The sequence below is a fragment of the Folsomia candida genome, unplaced genomic scaffold (assembly GCF_002217175.1).
Source record: "Folsomia candida strain VU population unplaced genomic scaffold, ASM221717v1 Fcan01_Sc003, whole genome shotgun sequence".
Classification (NCBI taxonomy): domain Eukaryota; kingdom Metazoa; phylum Arthropoda; class Collembola; order Entomobryomorpha; family Isotomidae; genus Folsomia; species Folsomia candida.
The window spans coordinates 14,188,443-14,207,824 of NW_019091195.1; the positions used below are offsets into that span (position 1 = coordinate 14,188,443).

The 19,382-nt window shown below is 36.6% G+C and overlaps 4 protein-coding genes across 4 annotated transcripts; 2 read left to right on the forward strand and 2 right to left on the reverse strand.

Moving 5' to 3' along the window:
- The first annotated feature begins 136 nt into the window (after positions 1-136).
- Positions 137-9,638, forward strand: LOC110845488 (activating signal cointegrator 1 complex subunit 3). The gene is made up of 33 exons (XM_022091920.2): positions 137-377; positions 452-1,094; positions 1,165-1,637; positions 1,743-1,869; positions 1,940-2,104; positions 2,184-2,274; positions 2,355-2,369; positions 2,476-2,510; positions 2,594-2,842; positions 2,914-2,932; positions 3,053-3,269; positions 3,372-3,477; positions 3,548-3,772; positions 3,879-3,998; positions 4,085-4,199; positions 4,279-4,592; positions 4,682-4,998; positions 5,072-5,134; positions 5,234-5,333; positions 5,414-5,731; positions 5,832-5,909; positions 5,982-6,194; positions 6,265-6,337; positions 6,414-6,497; positions 6,573-6,724; positions 6,818-7,099; positions 7,193-7,684; positions 7,764-8,123; positions 8,213-8,308; positions 8,399-8,566; positions 8,660-8,869; positions 8,964-9,093; positions 9,180-9,638. The coding sequence occupies exons 2-33, from the start codon at positions 486-488 to the stop codon at positions 9,311-9,313; spliced, it is 6,150 nt and encodes a 2,049-aa protein (XP_021947612.1). The 5' UTR covers positions 137-377; positions 452-485; the 3' UTR covers positions 9,314-9,638.
- On the reverse strand, positions 9,368-12,716 carry LOC110847028 (polycystic kidney disease 2-like 1 protein). Its single transcript, XM_035849674.1, has 12 exons — positions 12,599-12,716; positions 12,264-12,494; positions 12,071-12,204; positions 11,803-12,008; positions 11,374-11,598; positions 11,052-11,283; positions 10,733-10,963; positions 10,571-10,660; positions 10,294-10,459; positions 9,973-10,183; positions 9,643-9,876; positions 9,368-9,574 (listed from the first exon to the last, which is right to left on the reverse strand). The coding sequence occupies exons 1-12, from the start codon at positions 12,714-12,716 to the stop codon at positions 9,472-9,474; spliced, it is 2,181 nt and encodes a 726-aa protein (XP_035705567.1). The 3' UTR covers positions 9,368-9,471.
- Positions 12,717-12,771: 55 nt separating this feature from the next.
- LOC110847560 (polycystic kidney disease 2-like 1 protein) lies at positions 12,772-15,450 on the reverse strand. The gene is made up of 10 exons (XM_022094522.2): positions 15,413-15,450; positions 15,217-15,285; positions 14,927-15,154; positions 14,612-14,843; positions 14,253-14,483; positions 14,082-14,171; positions 13,843-14,008; positions 13,562-13,775; positions 13,247-13,483; positions 12,772-13,170 (listed from the first exon to the last, which is right to left on the reverse strand). Exons 1-10 carry the CDS (start codon positions 15,448-15,450, stop codon positions 12,987-12,989), a joined length of 1,689 nt encoding a protein of 562 aa, XP_021950214.2. The 3' UTR covers positions 12,772-12,986.
- An 836-nt stretch (positions 15,451-16,286) lies between these two features.
- LOC110847029 lies at positions 16,287-19,375 on the forward strand. Its single transcript, XM_022093873.2, has 5 exons — positions 16,287-17,416; positions 17,488-17,669; positions 18,031-18,179; positions 18,272-18,754; positions 18,845-19,375. The coding sequence occupies exons 1-5, from the start codon at positions 17,141-17,143 to the stop codon at positions 19,309-19,311; spliced, it is 1,557 nt and encodes a 518-aa protein (XP_021949565.2). The 5' UTR covers positions 16,287-17,140; the 3' UTR covers positions 19,312-19,375.
- Positions 19,376-19,382: the final 7 nt, after the last annotated feature.

Sequence of the window (19,382 nt, forward strand, 5' to 3'; positions counted from 1 at the left end):
TCTCCCATGTTGCTTTTTGCTATACCGAAAAATACCACGAGCACAATACAGTGATTCGCATACTTGTTTGTACATATTACTGCATAGCACATAGAGTGTAAATATTTGCCTCGCTCTTCGGGTTCTTTTCCAACTCATTTCATTTCGCCAGAAGAGGATGTCATTCAACGTCAGTCAACGTTTTTTATAAAAATTCCCAATTAAATTATTATAATTAAAATAGAGCAGAACACTTTAGGATAAGGGGCAATTTTAATTTACTCGCAGATAGGCTAGTTAAATAGTGTTCCTTTAAATAATAATTGAGAATTTTTTTATACGAAACATATTTATCTAACATCCATCACACGTGGCTTTCGCCTTGGTCGGCACAGCAGGTCTAACATTATTGATTCAAGATTTTATTTTGGGCAATTATAAAACTTCATATAACAATTTGCATTTTTTTCAGTTTCGCACAAAACATCCAAAAACATTGCATAGGAATGTCTCTCTATGAGGAGTTTTGTATTTCTTCTAACGGCATTTCTTCAAAGAACAATGACGATTTCGACTTATTTCCCTTTGGCAAGATTAACCTGGACAATGTTGCAAAATGTTTGGGTCATGACTTTGATAACGAACCTTTCATGTTTGACAATTTGTTGGACGTCCACACGATTCATCAGAATGGCATTGCGTCTAAAACTGAACACGAGAAAGTGGAAGACTTGTTCCGTGCAAACTACAATCAAGAACTACATAATAATGTCGACAATAAAAATGTCGCCAATTCCTCGTCGAGCATCGCCAACGGATCTGCTCAGTCAGAGAGCGTCGCCTGGGACCGGACACACTTGTTGAACCTTGTTGGGAACGAGGATGTCCTTGACGCCGTCATTGGAACAATTGACACTGACAAATCCAACGATGAAATACAGGAACACCTATTTGATTTACTGGGATTTGATCAGTTGGAGCTCATCATGTCAATTTTAACCAATCGGGACACCATCATGAAGCAGTTGCATAAAAGTGAAGCTATATCACAGGCAGTTAGAAATCATATGAAAAACACCAACTCTACTCAATCACATCCAGTTATTGGGGTTAAGGTGAGGTACACTATTATCTATTCAATATAATCAAAGTACCCCTCTAATTACTCTTTATGTTACTCTTTAGGTGCAATCAGCAGAAGAGAAATATTTGGAAAAAGTTTACAGAAAGGAAGAAAAGAAAGCCATCAAACGTGGAGAAGGACCAAATGGACATTTGGCGCAAGAGGCAGAAGTTCAAGTTGGCAAATCAATGCACAGCAAGATCCAGAAAGCTACTTCCAGATATGGAACTGGTGGATATTCGTCTGAATTTTCTCCAGGAGATTTGCCCAATGTGTTTGACAGTTATGCTGCTGCGAAGCAAACTGCTGGATTCATTTCAGGTGTGAAGATGGTTCTTCCGGAGAATGCAACTAGAAAGGATAAGCAGGAATGTGAAGAAGTATCAATACCGGCCGTAAAGGCGACATTACCAGAACACATTGCACAGAAACCTTTAATCCAAATATCCTCGTTGGATGGCTTAGCGCAGAAAGTATTCAAAGGAATGAAATGTCTCAACCGAATCCAGTCAATTGTTTATGAAACTGCTATAGGGTAATATGCCGCACATCGAACTTTATTAGTTTACTCGTTGCTTATAATTTATAAACGGTGCACTATTTCTTATTAATTACTACTTGATTCGATTTCATACCACAGCACCAATGAAAACTTGCTCATTTGTGCACCAACCGGAGCTGGAAAAACCAATATTGCCTTACTTACCGTCCTTCACTGTATTCAGGATCATATCGAAGATGGTATTATAAGAAAGGACCAGTTTAAGGTTAGTCATTTAGACTTTGATCCTATTCATCGAAATCAAGTCGGTATTACATAGGCTATTTTACTCTCAGATAGTATATGTGGCTCCAATGAAGGCTTTAGCTGCTGAAATGACTGCCAATTTCTCAAAACGATTATCTCCCCTTGGAGTACAAGTTAGGGAACTGACTGGGGACATGCAATTAACCAAGATGGAAATATCACAAACCCAAATGTTGGTGACAACTCCAGAAAAGGTATGTTAGGTGATCGAGATTACAAAAAGTATTCAATACACTTTGAAGTAGTCCACCTCAACTTTTAATAAAAATATAGTGGGACGTCGTAACCCGAAAATCTACAGGAGATGTAGCTTTAACTCAGATTGTCAAGTTGCTCATCATAGACGAAGTTCACCTCTTGCATGGTAAGAAAAAAAAACATTTGGAGAATTATGCCATAATAGTTAACAATGAATAATGTTAGGATATTGATATTTTGTTCCAGGGGATCGAGGACCGGGTGAGTCGATCAACTTGGTCGAACCAAGGATAATTAATTACTTCTATTAGTCGAATTATCCAAACTTACTTACCATAACCTTACTTACTACGCACTTTTTCAATAGTGGTCGAATCTTTGGTAGCTCGGACATTAAGACAGGTTCATTATTATGCGCACTTAAAAAAAGTCTTTAATATTCTTGGTATTATCGTAATTGCTTATAATAATATGGTTCACTATAGGTCGAATCTTCGCAAAGGATGATACGAATAGTTGGGTTATCCGCAACTTTGCCCAATTACGTAGACGTTGCTCGATTTTTAAGAGTTAGTTTGCGAGTTGGACTATTCTACTTTGACCACCGATTCCGTCCGGTACCATTAGGACAAACGTTCATTGGTGTCAAATCTTTAAGCATTCTAGAACAACAGAGGCAAATGGATGTGTGCTGTTACGACAAAGTATTTGAAAAAGTTACAAAAAAACATCAGGTACTGCTTTAATATAAAATTTTGTCTGGGGACTATTGTGAATGTTGAAATATATATATTTTGTACTATAGGTCATGGTATTTGTACATGGTAAGTACATCAATTTGAGATAGGGTCAACATAAATACTGATTATATTTGCCATTACAATAAATTGCCTATTTACAATATGCATATTGATATGTGATCTTCTCGTATTTTTGTTGTTTAGCAAGAAACGCAACCGTAAAAACTGCTGAAAATCTGATTGAACAAGCCTCCAGATATGGCCAGTTAGAAATATTCCAAGTGAAACCTGGTGATGAAACCGGAAGAAGTGATTATGGGAAAGCTCTCAAATCATTGGAAAGATCTAGAAATAAGAAGTTGGCCGAGTTGTTTGTCAACGGATTTGCCGTACATCATGCCGGACTCCTCAGAAGTGATAGGTAAATAAAACAAAATCCAAGTGTCGTGACGTGTTGCAGTTTTAATCAGTTAAAAAGGAGTGTATTTATTTATTGACTTATTTATTATTTAAATCTTTTCAGATCGTTAATTGAAAAGTTATTTAGTGATGGATTGGTGCGAGTTTTAGTTTGTACTGCTACACTAGCATGGGGAGTCAATCTTCCAGCCCACGCCGTTATCATTAAGGTACACATGTTAATAGATTAATTTGGAATAGCTGCATTTTCTGTATAAAAGATATATGTCTATGGTACAGGGAACCGAAATCTACGATGCAAAACAAGGTAATTTTGTGGACCTAGGAATTTTGGATGTTCTGCAAATCTTTGGACGAGCTGGACGACCTCAATTTGACACTGAGGGAGATGGCACAATAATTACCACTCACGACAAACTTGCGCATTATTTATCTCTATTAACTAATCAATACCCGATTGAGAGTAGCTTTATCAAGTTCCTGGCGGACAATCTAAATGCTGAGGTATACTTTCTCTATTCCCAGACTACTAATAAAATAATTGTTGTTTTCAGAGTGTGGACATGATATTATATCACAAGAATTGTTACGTTGTTGTTCGTATATATAGATTGCCTTAGGGTCTGTTACTAATATTGATGAAGCAACAGAGTGGCTTACCTACACGTATCTTTATGTTCGAATGAGACGGAACCCTCAGTTATATGGTCTACAATATATGGAAGCTAACGTAAGAATGCCTTTCAAAATAATAAAGCCACAACATACAATATCGCCAACACCGATATATTATTATGTATAACACATCACCCACAGGATGATCCATTGTTGACCATCAGGAGAAAGGAGCTGATTTTGGACGCTGCAAAGAATTTGGAAAAAGCTCAAATGATAAGATTGGGGGATCGAACAGAGTATTTACATTCAACAGGTTTTTCACTACGTTTATGCTGATTTATTTTTACTAGCTAATATTATGTAGCATTGCTGATATATTTTTATGTACACAGATCTTGGAAGAACGGCCAGTCATTTTTACATCAAATATGACACGATAGAAACTTTCAACGAAACTATGTGTGCTATAATGAGTCACGATCAAATCTTGATGATGATTTCCAAAGCTAGTGAATTTGAACAAATTAAAGTCCGAGATGATGAGCTTGACGAATTAGATGAGTTAACCGAAAAGTACTGCTATCTCAAAGTTTGGGGAGGATCGGAAAATATACATGGAAAAGTCAACATCCTCATTCAGACCTATATCTCCAAAGGATTTTTGAAGAGCTTCTCGTTGATGTCTGATACACAGTATATAATTCAAGTAAAGCTATAATTATACCCCCGTTTAAATGATTTTGTATTATTGAATGCTGATTCTATTAATAATAACCATTTTGATTTATACTTTAGAATGCAGTCCGTATTTGCAGGGCATTTTTTGAAATGGTTTTAAGACAAAATAATCCATTACTTGCCGCAAGACTCCTCGATTTCAGCAAGATGATAGACCAACAACTTTGGAACGATTCCCACCCACTTCGACAGCACAAGTTCTTGAGTTTTGAAATTCTCGAAAAGCTCGAAAAAAAGAAAGTCCGCCTTGATTTTCTGAGAGAAACGTCTGCTAATGACATTGGAGCGCTAATTACTCATATGAAAATGGGTACAACAGTGAAACGGTGTGCTGAAGAATTTCCATTGCTTAATATCGAGTTTACAATTCAACCGTACGTACACATACCGTCCTTTAGACATACAATGTATGCCCATTTGCTGATAAATTAAATATTTTTTGTACAGTATCACCCGAAATGTGCTCAGGATTAAACTATTCATTGAACCATCATTTAAATGGAATGACAGGTACATATATTTATTCAAACGTAATATACATGTATCGTTTCGTATTTTCATTTAGTTTCGTGCTTAAATTGATGTATTAAAAGCTACATATGTATATAGATTTCATGGAAATGTTTCTGAAAGCTTCTGGATTTGGGTCGAAAATCCAGATGAGAATAATATCTTACATCATGAATACTTCTTAATTTCCAGAAAACAGGCAATGAAAAAAGACTCTTTTAAACTATTTTGTTTATGTAGTATACAAGTTGTGAACATGCTTGACTTTTGTTTATGTAGGTCTTGAAGAACGAAACTCAGGAACTTGTGTTCACAATTCCTGTGGCAGAACCATTGCCAACCCAATATCACATTCGAGTGATATCTGATCGATGGCTTGCTTGTGATAATTTGGTGCCAGTCTCGTTCCGACATTTAATTCTTCCGGAAGACCATCCACCAAACACGGATTTGTTAGACTTGGATCCATTGCCAGTTTCGGCTCTGAAAGATATCCAATTTGAACTGTTGTATTCCGACAAGTTCTCCTACTTTAATCCAATTCAAACCCAAATTTTCCATTGCTTGTTTCATACGGATGCAAACTGTTTAGTTGGCGTAAGTTTTTGCAGTTTATCGTGGTACCATAAAGGTTAATTTAAGGTTAAATTCCATATCAGGAGTCTATATAATGTAAAATATATTCTATAATGCACAGGCCCCCACAGGTTCTGGCAAGACAATTGCTGCTGAAATGGCGATGTTTAGAACGTTCAAGGTTTATCCAAAGTCAAAAGTAAGTAAATCAAATATTAGTTTTATTTAGTTTATTTACTGTTGGATACTTTAATATACACGTAACTTGCAGGTCGTTTACATAGCCCCTCTGAAAGCCTTGGTAAGAGAACGAGTTATTGATTGGAGGGAGAGGCTTCAAGGACGTCTTGGGCGCAAAGTAGTTGAATTAACGGGTGATGTAACTCCGGATATGAGAGCAATAATGGAAGCAGATGTCATTGTAACTACCCCTGAAAAGTGGGATGGTGTCAGCAGAAGTTGGCAAACGAGAAGTTATGTTCAGGCAAGATCTTCTTGGAGTAGAATGTTATTCGCTATTGATATTTGGTTAATATTAATTTTGCTCTCTTCAGGCTGTAAGCTTAATAATTATTGACGAAATTCACTTATTGGGAGAAGATAGAGGTCCAGTTCTCGAAGTTATTGGTAAGCACAAGTCAGACTGTTAAAAACCGATCAATGTGTGAATTAATTAAGGATAATTTCCACGGCTTTTACTTAGTTTCAAGAACGAATTACATTAGTCAACATACTCAGAGAAACTTAAGAATTATCGGACTATCAACTGCTCTTGCCAATGCCAAAGGTAAGTGAGAAAGAGGAAATACAATGCTTGACCAAATCTTCTGAATACAAAAATAATGAAAAATTCGTGTTGTAGATCTTGCAGACTGGCTTGGAATTAAAGGAAAGATGGGGCTTTACAATTTCCGGCCCTCTGTTAGGCCAGTCCCAATTGAAGTTCACGTTCAAGGATTTCATGGAAAGCATTATTGTCCCAGAATGGCTACAATGAATAAGCCAACTTACCAAGTAAAAATAATTATACAAGTTGCTGACAACCTCAAGAAGTATGTGTGAATATATAATATCAATCACTTAATAAAAATGTTTTCGGTTCTATAGGCAATTCGAGAACATTCGCCGGCGAAACCAGTTCTTGTGTTTGTTTCTTCTCGTCGTCAAACCCGGTTAACCGCTTTAGATTTAATTGCCTATCTTGCCGCAGAAGGCAATCCAAAGCAATGGCTTCACTTGGACGAAACCCAAATGGATCATATTATTTCTGGAATTAAAGAACCAAATTTAAAGCTGACGCTTTCGTTCGGAATTGGGATTCACCACGCTGGATTACAAGATCACGATAGGAAAGTTGTAGAAGAATTGTTTGTTAATCAGAAAATACAAGTACGACTTACAACTCTTTATTTCATTTAGCTATATTTTATTATATAATATTTCGATACTTTTGGCATAAACTAATATTTGTTGCTGATTCAGGTCCTCGTAGCTACTGCAACGCTTGCTTGGGGTGTAAATTTTCCAGCACACCTTGTTGTGATTAAAGGGACGGAGTATTACGACGGGAAATCTCATCGCTATGTGGACATGCCTATAACGGATGTCTTGCAAATGATGGGACGGGCCGGAAGGCCACAATTCGATACCAGTGGCACCGCCATGGTCTTTGTTCATGATCAAAAGAAGAGTTTCTACAAGAAATTTCTTTACGAGCCATTCCCCGTTGAAAGTTCTTTGTTGGATGTCATGCCTGACCATCTGAACGCTGAAATTGTGGCAGGGACTATTTCCAGTACCCAAGAAGCTCTCGATTATTTGACCTACACTTACTTTTTCCGAAGATTGGTCCAAAATCCGTCTTACTACAAGTTAGACAACTGTGAACCTAATGCTGTCAATAAGTTTTTGTCCAAAGTGGTAGCCGACTCCTTTAAAGTATTGGAATCAGCATCATGCATATTTGTTCATGATGTAAGTCCGAAACAAATTCCTTGCTTCTCTGTAAAATGCTAACAATTTCATGTTACAACGATTCTAATATATCTTGTAGGATCTCCGAACGGTGGAACCTACTTCTTTCGGACGAATTTCATCCTATTATTATTTATCACATGAAACTATGCAACTATTCAAAGATGCTCTGCGTTCTAATTTTTCATACAAAGAATTAATGTTGGTTTTAACGGATGCCCATGAATACGCTCAGTTACCAGTTCGGCACAATGAAGATTTGTTAAATGAGGAGCTGGCGAAAGGATGTCCGGTTGAAGTTTTAGCTGGGACGTACAATTCTCCACATACAAAGGCACATCTGTTACTTCAGTGTCATTTTTCACGACTGCAACTGCCTTCTTCTGATTATTACACGGATCTAAAATCTGTTTTAGACCAGTCAATTCGAATCTTACAAGTAATAGCTATTTTTAGAAATAAGAATTTTTAGTAATTTTTTAGTATTTTGCAAATATTTTTTCTTAACTTTATTTTGTTTGGATTTAGGCAATGATAGATTCATGTGCCGAAACCGGGTGGCTTTCACCGACTCTTTCATGCATCAATTTAATTCAAATGATTGTTCAGGCTCGCTGGATTGACGTACGTCTTTTGACATCCCCACTATAGATTGTATTGTATCGATTTCTGAATGCCTTTCTCGATTTTTAATATCATTTAACCTTATTCTAGGACGATGATTTCCTGTGTCTACCGTTTGTTCAAGAAGAGGACGTCTTTTCCATCGTGGAGAAATTTAATGTAGACACTTTGCCTTTGCTGCAATTGAAGACGAAAAACAATCTTGCCACGTTGGAAAAATGTCTCTTGCCGACTATGGAAGCATTCAAAGTAGAAATGGTAAGTATATCAAGACAACACTAACTACCTTACGTTTTTTGGTCATTCCTAGCCTTCCAGTAAGAATATCACACAATTATTTATTCTTATTAGATTTGTAAGGTGCTTGAGGAACTTCCAGTAATTAGCATCACAGCAACAGCTCATTATGACGACGTCCATGTTCTTATTCCCTTATCTAACCGACAAACCAATGAGTGGACAGATCTACCTGCTGGGAAAGATATGACTTTAATATTTTCTCTGACGAGAGAAAACAAGTCTGGTAAAGATATGAAGGCATTTGCCCCAAAATTTCCTAAGGTAATAAATTCAATAGCTTAGAATAGCGTAACTTACCCAGCAGGGTCGAGCTAAGATCAGAAAACTTAATCCTTTTCTCCCTCTTTATTGACAGTCAAAAGACGAAGGGTGGTTTCTAGTTCTTGGTGACGTGGAGAAAAAAGAAGTTGTGGCCTTAAAACGAACTGGAGGAATTAAAAGGAATTGCCAGCAAAAATTAGCCATTACAACTCCAGAAGTAGAAGGTAAAGCTGGTTGATGTTATGACACATTTTAAAATTGAAATGATGAATGATTGAGATGATAAATATTGATTACTTAATGGTTCTAGGGAGGATAATCTACCATTTGTATCTAATGTCCGACTGCTACTTAGGACTGGACTTGCAATACCAATTATTTCTGAACATTACAGCTAGCAATAATATTTCTAAATTTGGGAATGGTGATATGACAGAGTTGTAGCAGAGCATCGCTAGTATTTTTTTAAAGATTTACTTCCGCGTAGATTTATACTCGAAACATGTATTGCCTTATAAGTTTGAAAATATTGCCAAATTGATTATGTATTTCCTACCCTTAGCTTTCTTACAAGATTGATCTGTTATGGTTGTTATTAATAGCTATAAACTCTCGTCCGTTTGCGTGATTCTGGACATTATCAAATCCATTTTCGCCAGTACTCCAGAGAGGGACCCCTCCATTGTTGTGATCCTTTCATCCAGTCTGAAATTATAATAAATATCCCATAAACATGAACAATTTCATATTTTTGGAAATACAAGAAATAGTACTGTTCAATCTCATTGACTGATATTCCAAGAGTGTTTTGGTCCCCAGTCGTTCGAGGTGACCGTTTTTGTATTGAAAGCCTGACCGAGTTCCTTCCTGCACGCCGTTCTTCGACAATGGTTCCTCTTTGCATCCGAGTTATCAGTCGTTCTGTTTCTTCATAATCCAAAGCATGGTCATCAGTCAACTCATACCGTTCCATGAATAAGTCAACCTCTGTTTCTGAAAATTGTGCTCTTTGGGGAAATATATGACAACTTTGTATTACAATAAGTTTAACAGGCGTTTTTGCTCTTCATAACTAAAACATCAAGCATAAATGCATAAATAACCTGATAAGATGTTGCCTGAGTTCATCTGGTGTGATTTTTCCATTGTCCAAACTATCTGCCATCATCAGTGGTTTTTCAGTAATCAATGTATTTCTGGTAATGGCAGCTCCAACTCGTCTAACTTTTTGCTCCACATAGTCGGTTATCTGAAATTCATTTCCTTTGGACTGGATTTCCACATGGACTTTACTATAAGTATCGTTAATGATTGCTGTCATCAACAAAGTAACAAATTATTTTATTTATAAGAAATTAGCATGTCCTAGTGGATGTATTTATGCATGTATCTGTACTGTATTACTATTTAGTCTATTTGTTTACCTAAAAACATATTGAGGAGGACGAAAAAGACGAAGAAGACATAGGCCAAGAAATAAATTGGTCCTAGGACTCTGTTGGCAGTTTCAATTTCAGCAAAATTAAAGTCTCCTAGTATCAGTCGTGCCAAGGTAAAAATTGCGCTATAAACGGTACTGAAACCTTCAACCTGGAAGGTATCCAAATGTATTTATGAATGTATGCAGAAAATAAATATGTCAATATGTAGATTATGATGAGGCCAAAAGTATTGAGGATTTTATTTTTATGGGTGATTTACCTGAGATCCAAACAGCAGATATCCAAGTTGTGCAAATGCTATGAAAACTATGCAAAACAAAATAGAGAACCCAGCAATGTGTTTTGCACACTGAAAAGTTTATACAATTTTATATTTAATCTTAGGGATGAACATCCTAAATAATTCTAGGAAACGACTTACCCGTGATAAAGTAATTGAAAGTTGAGACATTGTCGCATTAAAAGAAATGTACTTAAAAATTTTGATCCATGCAAAAATCAGACAGGTTGCAGCAATGTTCCAAAATTGTGTTTCCCAAAATGCGAGGTAGTCAAAGTCGGAAAAATCATTCTTTTGCCGTATAAGAAGGTGTATTGTGCTCTGTATGAGTAGATATTTGTATATGCTGAACCCAATCCCACAATATGAAAGCTACACGATGTAAAAATAGGGAAATTAACTACGTATTGTATCTCGAATAAATTTGAATGTCGTGTATGTACATATGTCTGTATGTTACGCTCAAAATAAGAATATCCAGGTATGACCAAGGATCACTGAGGTATTCCAAGGGTCCAAGACTGAACAGCTCAATTAGTTCTTGCAGTGTGTAGTAAAAGGTGAAAAGTATGAAACAGATTTCGCATCCGAAAATCACAAAGTCAAGCGTGCTGACGTAGTTGAACAGTCGCACGGCATGAATACTCGAGGAAGTTATAAGTCCTCCAGCCACAGAAAATTCCCAAGCTAGTCTATTCATCACACAAAATAGGTCAATAGAAATATGTAGGTTTTTTGGATTAATAAAACCAGCAAAATGAATGTGAATGACAAAATCATACTTTACGACGCAAAACATGTTAAGGTTAGAGTTGTAAACTGTAAAGTCTAAAAATATGACTCGAGTCGATCTCTTGACCCACAAATTTTGTTTCAAGTCTTGGATGATCTTCAATGTTGGAGCTTGTTTTTTGTCAAGAAGTTGATACACGCCTGATCCACTGTAGGTTGCGAGTTTTCCCCAATAAGAACCCCCTTTCAAAGTCTCCTCCGAGTGGTACTCCCATCTGAACTCCCGTCGAAAACGTCATCCTCAAATAATTAAGAAAATATAGGGTTGGTTTAATTAAGTGTCTCACGCTGGTCCATTGAGGCTAGAATCGTAACGTCCTGTGTCCTCGTGCCGGCTTGCATATTCTGGGTAGCATTTTCCCTGCGCAGATCTCACCAGATGATCCACCGAACAATTTATTGGTTTGACACGAATCTAAAACTCATAATCTTCATCGTTTGCTGAATTGTTAGAATAAAATAATAATATAAAAATAACATTCGGCACCTGTCTCAATCTTGGCAATCCCACAAGCCTGTTTTCATACAAAATGCCCTGGTCCTGTGGATGGACTTCCTTGTGAATCATTGGATCGTCGTACCACTGCTCCCAGTACAGACCGTTGGGCATTGTAGTTTCAGCAAACTTGGGAAACAGAAATAAAAACTTAATAAAAATCTACATTTAGGAAGGTCTGATTTGGATACCTTCCAGAAATCTTTGATATTGCAGGATGTTCTAAATGTAGTTTTTGCTTCATCGTTGAAAGGAGTGTCGAGAAAGAGGTCCGAAAGGACTCTGGTGTAATAATAGGCAGTTGTTGAGACGGAGCCGAAAACAACTGAAAAATAAAGTTCTTAATCCTCGTATTTGTTGTAATTATATTTTTGTGCTACTCACTAAAGCAGAAGATGGATAGATAAATGATGTACACAACTAACTCCACGAGTGTCGTGCGAATATAGGCTTCTCTACTTGCGCCAACTTTTGAGACCAGTTGTCTTGTACCGAAACATCCTGTAATCTCATGTCTGTTGTTAAAAATTTTTAATGCTGGGTACGAAAAGATTCGTGTACATATGTGTATGAACCTATGCAGCAGGTCTTGAACCCATTCTTCATGGGCCTTGGCTGTGGTTTTGGTTTATTATGAGGCACTAATTCGTAGCTTGTGTATGGCGACGGGGGAAGGACAATGTCTTCTGGTCGTTGGACAGAAACTTTCTTTTGCTCACCAATAACTGAACTTGAGGATGACTCGAGGGGGACATTTTCCTCGTCTTCATCATTAACTGACTGTTGGGACGAGTTAGTTTCTTGTAGAAATCTAATTTCTTCCAATATTGTAGCCATTGCACAATATTAACCTTTTGTTTTTGTTCAATATTTTGCAAATTTGTAAATTAAATCGAGAGCTTCACTGACTAATTTTATTTAAGACTTTTTAATGTATTTTTAACATATTTCATATATCGTGTAGTTTCCCTTAGCTTCGAGCATCTCCATGAATGAATGTTTTGACTTTTATTGGTCTCATAAAATTTCGAATATGGAATTCAGCTGCATATTTAGGTACATAGATTTCTTATACCTGGCTCATAGCATAAGCATTAAATTAACTACCTATTTATCATATTTATAAAACCCACTTCCTAATGAACGTCGTTTAGGAGCATTATTTTGATTGTTGATAATGTTGGCATTCTTTTGACCTTCAATTTGTAACTCGATTATTGTAAGGAACTTTTCGATTTTTGGTACCAGTTCCACAACAGTAGATTCAATCACACCCACACGTTCAGTTAACCTGTAACGCAGATAGAGACTTAAATATATTGTGTCAATTAATAAAACGATCAATCAATTAAAAAATCTTGTTGTACATTTCAGCATGAGCTTTCTCCAACAATTTTGATTGCTTTATATTTGTCACAGTGGGCAATGGGTTATCATCAGGATGGCGTTTTCTTATTTGCTCGAATAATTCAGTTTTGGCAATGTAAGTATTGTATATGATGTCGGTAAGTAGTTTGTGAGCCTCGTTTCCATCCAATGCATCATTTTCAGCAATATTGAATCTTTCCATGAACATTTCAATATCTACGTTCGAAAAGTATTTCCTGCAGAAAAATCAAGCAGTTTGCATAAATTAGATATGTAGACTTTCTCTAATTCCCAATCTCTTCCGGTATGCTTACTTCCGGTATTCTAAGTAATCCTTGATTTCAGATGGATCAATGCAAATTTCTTTCATGTCTTGAAAAGCACGAGTCTTTTCACTTTTTCTTTGTGCACATGAAGAAGATAAGCAAGCAACACAGTCCTCGTCTGTGGCGTCGGGATCTACCGGCTTTTTGCTCATCTCTGCTTTCTCCTCTTGTGCGCATTCATGATAGCTGTCATTGATTATGGCTAAAATAAAGTAATATTCTTGTGATCTTAATATTATCACCCATGCAAATAATTTTGAATGTTGTACCCAGAAACATGTTGACTAATATGATGAAAACAAAAACTATAAATGTCAAGAAGAATGTAGGCCCAAGGAAGCGATTGGCATTTGAAACTTTTGAGAAGTCAAACTGCCCTAAAATGAACCTCCACAAGGTAAAAACCGAAAGTGGAAATGTTCTAAAAGCCAACACCTGAGAAAAGTTAATACAAGGCAGCATTATTTAATGAATTAGCAAAATTGGGTTACAAATGAAATGTGTTAACCTGTTGTCCAAATACAATGTGACCAAGTTGTGCGAAAGCGAGTAAAATTATGAGAAAAATTATAGAAAATCCTCCGATATTCTTTGCGCACTGAATCGTAAGGAAGATGATACCGAGGTGAGAATTATAAAATTTGTCAAGTCCTCGTGTACACAAAAAATGGAAACTTACCCTGCTTAAAGTCTCCACAATACGCGATATGTTTCCACTAAATGACAAGTATTTAAAAAGCTTGATCCATACAAGCAATGTTAAAAGGGCGGAACTATTTTTGTATATTGTCTCCAATTGAACCAAGTGATGAATGTCAATAAACTGGTTTCCTGTGATCGAGAGTTCCGACACGACAAAATTGAGACTAAAGTATCGATACAAGCTGCAAGCAATGCAGGAACAAGATAGCTGTCGAAATAGATAATGTTTTACAATTAGTATAATTAATACTTTTACAACAAGATTAAAATTTTGTATCTTGTCTTTGATATCATTTTATATCTATTATAACAGAACGTCTACAAATAATTTCTTACGGCAAATATCAATAGTGTAATGTAGGTCCACATTCTCGTCAAATATTTTTTAAATCCAAGAAAAAACCAAGTTATCACTTCTTCGATGAAAACGCAAGCAGTCAAGAAAATAAATACAATTTCAAAGACGAACACCAGTTTTTCAAAGAAAGTAGAGTACAGGGTCAGTTTGGCCGTTTCAATATCCCACGAAGTGGTCACTCCTCCCGTGATTGGAATCTCCCAAGCTAACCTATGAACACAAAATGTGATACAAATATTTAAAAATCTGTTTTTATTTCGCGATCTTGTAAAAATGTGTACTGTTTCTCGAACCGAATAGATGAAAACACGTTGATATTTGGATTGAATAATGAAAATTCCAGAAAAACGACTCGAGTGCCTCGAGTAATCCATAAGTAATCTTTTAGTTGCGACAAGATGGTTTGGGCGACGGTTTTATTGTCAGAAGGCAATAACACCGTGTAACCAGCCCCACTATAAGTACCAAGGGATCCCCAGTATTCGCCGCTAGATGATTTATCTTCGTTGAAATAATCTCCCCTGTGAATTTGTAACAGATACTAGAAAATATATGATAAATAATAATTAATTAATGGACAAACCCTTCGATATCGCCAACATTCAATTTCGTCCCATCTTCATGATTTCGTAAATATGTTGGATAGCAAATTCTGGACAGAAGTGGAACAAGAGTAGATATTGGACATACGCTTTGCACCACGCGAATCTATGCAAATCCTAATTTTTGGAGTCCAAGTAAAAATTGCAAGACTGAATAATAACAAAAATAAAAATAACCTGTCGCAGTCTGACTCTGCCAATAAGACGATTTTCATGCTCAATTCCTGTTTTCGACTCTACCACTGCATCATCAAACAAAGGGAATTGAAACTTTTTCAGCGTCTGATAAAAGTTTGGAATAATGACTTTCTCCAGAAACTGTGATTATTTTCATCCAGTTATTCATACAAACAAACATTTTGTGATTAACCAGTAAAGTTCATACCGCCCAAAAGTCGTCAATGTTTGAGCTACGCCGGAATGAAGTTGTCTGATTTCCATAACCTTTGAATGGTGCATTAATGAAGAGGTAGTGGATGACCTTGGTCAGATAATAGTTCCCAGTCGACGTGGCACTGAAAGTTACTGGAATCCATAAAAAGTTTTAAACTACTCGCATATTTTGACATGACATTATGGAGTTATTGTACTTCTTAGAGATTATTACTTGTACAGACTACGGCAATGTAGAGTAAATACCATATAAGGCTGACTATGGTCGTAAAAAGCTGGAAAGTATTGCGGGTTTCTACCGGTGCATTATTATTGTCGTCAGTAACCTGCTTATTTGTTCCCATTGAACCTACAAAAATAATTCTGACACTAGATTGCTGTTGTTGTAAACATATATATGCTTATACAGCGCATTGGATTATTGCGCTGTTAATCTTTAGCTTTGTGCGAGTTCTCATTTTCAGTTTGAAATACTCGTGAAGAAGCGTTCCCGGTACCTTGATGTTACAATTCATCAATGTCTGACGGTCATCAATCATTAGCTTGTCTCGCTGTAGTTGTTACTCTTAGCACACTTTTACTGCTTCCGTTGTCCCAAAATTTTATTATCATGCACATAAACCTACTACGAACTTGGTGAAATATGTACTGCAAGTAAGACTGCAGTGCAGTGTTCTAGAACTTCTTGTCCTACGTCGCAATCTGCATAACATAAAATCCGAATGTCTCTAAGGAAAATATTTTATGTGCCTATGCGTGTGCGACGAGACGAATTATATTATTATTATTACTCTCCGAAACGTCAGACGACGAGGAACAAATTGCATGAGATTGGAAACCCGTGTTTGCTAATGTGTTAGTTGGTCGTTCCTTCCTGTTTGTTTTGCAGGCTGTTTTATCAAGCTCAGTCCCACTGCCTATTTGCATGGTTTATTAAAACCAAAACTACTTGTTTTCAAGCGTCACCCGGGTAGCCAAAGCAAAACACGGCCAAGTCCCACAGGTCTCTGTCTCTGTAAATGGAGTGCATACAACTGATCGTTTGTTTTGCTGAAATGCTTTCACTCGTACACATTTTAAGCGTCAAAAATTGAGGACAACTCGACACAGACATACCCACATAACATGTAGTGCTTCTAATAATAGTGGTTCAGTAAATACTTTCACCTCGATTCGCTGACATATAAAAACCGATTGTAAGACCGATGAATCAATATACATACACATAAACGTATTTGTACACACACTGACTGAATAAAACCAATATTCTTGTAAATTGTGAGCATTTATTGGTGAGCTATATATTTACATACACGTAGCAGAATAGTAAAGAACGAGTGAATTGACAATCAATAACATGTCATCGTATTAACTAACGCTTACATGAATTTTTAAATAAATACAATTGATTTAAAACAAACTATTAAGGTTTAATTCTACACGATGAAATATATCACCTCAAGAAGTTAAATTTAGCTACTGTGATCAATTCAATTCAAAGATCAACAAAAAATGGTTCCAGATGCAAATTTGCTATTTTACACAAACTTGGCTGGTGAAATGTTTTATATAATTTCTCATCGCATGAAATCACAGTCAGTAAAACTAGAATTACAACAAAGAGTTTACAATGACCTGGCAATCTCTGTCTGTCATCCAGTGGTGGTGCAAAACCTCGTCAAGGGTAAATTACAAATCCTGGAAATGAATATGATGGACATAAGGACGTTAATAGATCGCATGGTGCATTCGTCCATAATGACCGTCAACGCCTATTCGATGGAGAAAGTAAGTTTGCGTAACATGCACAATGTAAAATATTTGTTTATCACACAACTCTAATTTTTCTTCACATTTAGCTTTTCGAACTGACCTTGATCGCAACGCGGTATCAATACACCGTTTGTCAACACCCAAAAGACGTCCTGCTCATTGCTCTTAACCATTTGGACGGGATTCGAAGCGCAATCACCGATCCAACTGCGATTCAATTGTGCGGAAGTCTTCACAAAATTTTCATTGAGCGATTGCAGGGAGAAAGGTATTCATATACTGTGGATTATATGTATAAAAATGCATAAATATGTAGGTATACGCACCAATAGATATTTTGACATAGATTTTGGCCTACGTAGATCTACATGCGTATGTACATACATATATATGTAGTTATTAGCCAGATACATAATTAATTAAACCATAATTTTAGTTGGTGAGCAAAGTGAGACCGTCGATAGTTGATTATAATTTCACAGAAATATTTATTATTTAATCGCAAATATATGTCTACGTATGTATGTTCGCCAATTATGATGTTTAGCATGTGCAATTAGTAGATATAAAACTATTCTAATGACGACATTTGATAATTTTGTATTTGCTTCTTTATATCCGGTCCTAAGCTCCATAAGAATGCAAGAGTATCGATTTTCGATTTTGACATATCTTGCGGACGTCAAATTGAAAATGACCAACTTGATAAAATTGGGGTTCCAAAAATCCTCGGGAGAATTTGTGAAGGATTTTCCTCCTACACAATTCTGCAGAGATGGTAAGTCATTTCTACAATTCCAGTTTCATCAAATATACATAATACGTGTTTGGAATTATTTCTAAATCTGCTATTTATTATTTTTTACTTAGAGTTTAAACAGCCTGGATTAATTGAACTCTACGGTGATGCAGAATTAGAACACAGTGACAGCAGTGACACATCCGACTCCAATAACGAAGCCCCTGAAGACAATTATAATATTGACGAGGAAGTTGATGACGAGCATTGCATGCAAAATCAACTTGACGAGATAAATCCACTTGGAGGAGGAGACAACGGATGTCACTTTGAAAATATTTCTCTGCAAATTCATGATAACGAGTTGGAAGAGGACGACGATTTGCTAGAAATTGAATACGTCGAAAACAGTTTTCAAGAGATATTCGAGTCCTCATCGGCTGAGCCTTCAATTATTATGAAATTTACTAGACAAAGGTCGGAGACGGATGACGAAGAGGGAACGGACACGTCAGCGGGGGGCGTGCCCATGAGTTGCTCATACGAATTGCATGGTTCAAGAGGAATCACGCTTGGACAAAGCATTTACGAAATACCAGGAAACTCTGATGAAGGTGGTTGTGATTATTATTAACTAACTAAAGATATATGGAAATATTTTTATCCCAAAGATTTTGGTAGGCGAATAATTCTTTAATCTGCAGGTGCCAAATCAGTTGTAGCAAAAAGCAATGTTACTTCTGAACCTGGAAGTGAGCAGACTAACCTTGAAAATGACTTGGATGCAATCGCAATAAAATCTGTGCAAGGGCTGGAACTTTGCAGCATTTTGCTGGGGTGCAAAAACGAGTCGAAAGTCGAGTATAAAAGCCCATTGACCAATTTCCGGACGAGTAGCTCTGGTGGAGAAAGTTCAACAACGGATCAGGATTTATTGCCTGAATCTTACATTCCGTTTACGAGCAGCTCGCACACATCGTCAAGCAGCAATATTACTCCCATCACGGGGGTAAATATCGTCAAGTTTGATGCACGGACGGACAGGTCACAAAGTAAAGCTGCACTTTCAAAGATTTCAAAGGAACTTGATTTTGGCTCAGATTGGGAGCCAAGTTCCGAAACTGAAAAATCAAACTTATTTGACTTGCTTGAACCTGAACCGGACGTTTAGTAGAATTGTCCACTTTTATATCGTACTTTAATAAATAATACTGAGGTCTGCATTAAAAAATTAATTTGAAT

Excerpts from the sequence above, each read along its gene's own strand:
- LOC110845488 (XM_022091920.2), top strand. The coding sequence starts at position 486 with ATGTCTCTCTATGAGGAGTTTTGTATTTCTTCTAACGGCATTTCTTCA. Across the intron at positions 5,910-5,981 it reads AGGTTTATCCAAAGTCAAAA|GTCGTTTACATAGCCCCTCT; the intron begins GTAAGTAAATCA and ends CGTAACTTGCAG. Across the intron at positions 8,870-8,963 it reads TTGCCCCAAAATTTCCTAAG|TCAAAAGACGAAGGGTGGTT; the intron begins GTAATAAATTCA and ends CTTTATTGACAG.
- LOC110847560 (XM_022094522.2), bottom strand. The coding sequence starts at position 15,450 with ATGAAAATCGTCTTATTGGCAGAGTCAGACTGCGACAG. Across the intron at positions 15,286-15,412 it reads GCAGAGTCAGACTGCGACAG|AATTTGCTATCCAACATATT; the intron begins GTTATTTTTATT and ends ACTTCTGTCCAG. Across the intron at positions 13,776-13,842 it reads ATTAGTCAACATGTTTCTGG|CCATAATCAATGACAGCTAT; the intron begins GTACAACATTCA and ends ACTTTATTTTAG.
- LOC110847028 (XM_035849674.1), bottom strand. The coding sequence starts at position 12,716 with ATGGCTACAATATTGGAAGAAATTAGATTTCTACAAGAAACTAACTCG. Across the intron at positions 10,661-10,732 it reads TTTCAATTACTTTATCACGG|TGTGCAAAACACATTGCTGG; the intron begins GTAAGTCGTTTC and ends TAAACTTTTCAG. Across the intron at positions 9,575-9,642 it reads TCAGTCAATGAGATTGAACA|ACTGGATGAAAGGATCACAA; the intron begins GTACTATTTCTT and ends TTATAATTTCAG.
- LOC110847029 (XM_022093873.2), top strand. The coding sequence starts at position 17,141 with ATGGTTCCAGATGCAAATTTGCTATTTTACACAAACTTGGCTGGTGAA. Across the intron at positions 18,180-18,271 it reads TACACAATTCTGCAGAGATG|AGTTTAAACAGCCTGGATTA; the intron begins GTAAGTCATTTC and ends TTTTTTACTTAG. Across the intron at positions 18,755-18,844 it reads ACCAGGAAACTCTGATGAAG|GTGCCAAATCAGTTGTAGCA; the intron begins GTGGTTGTGATT and ends TTTAATCTGCAG.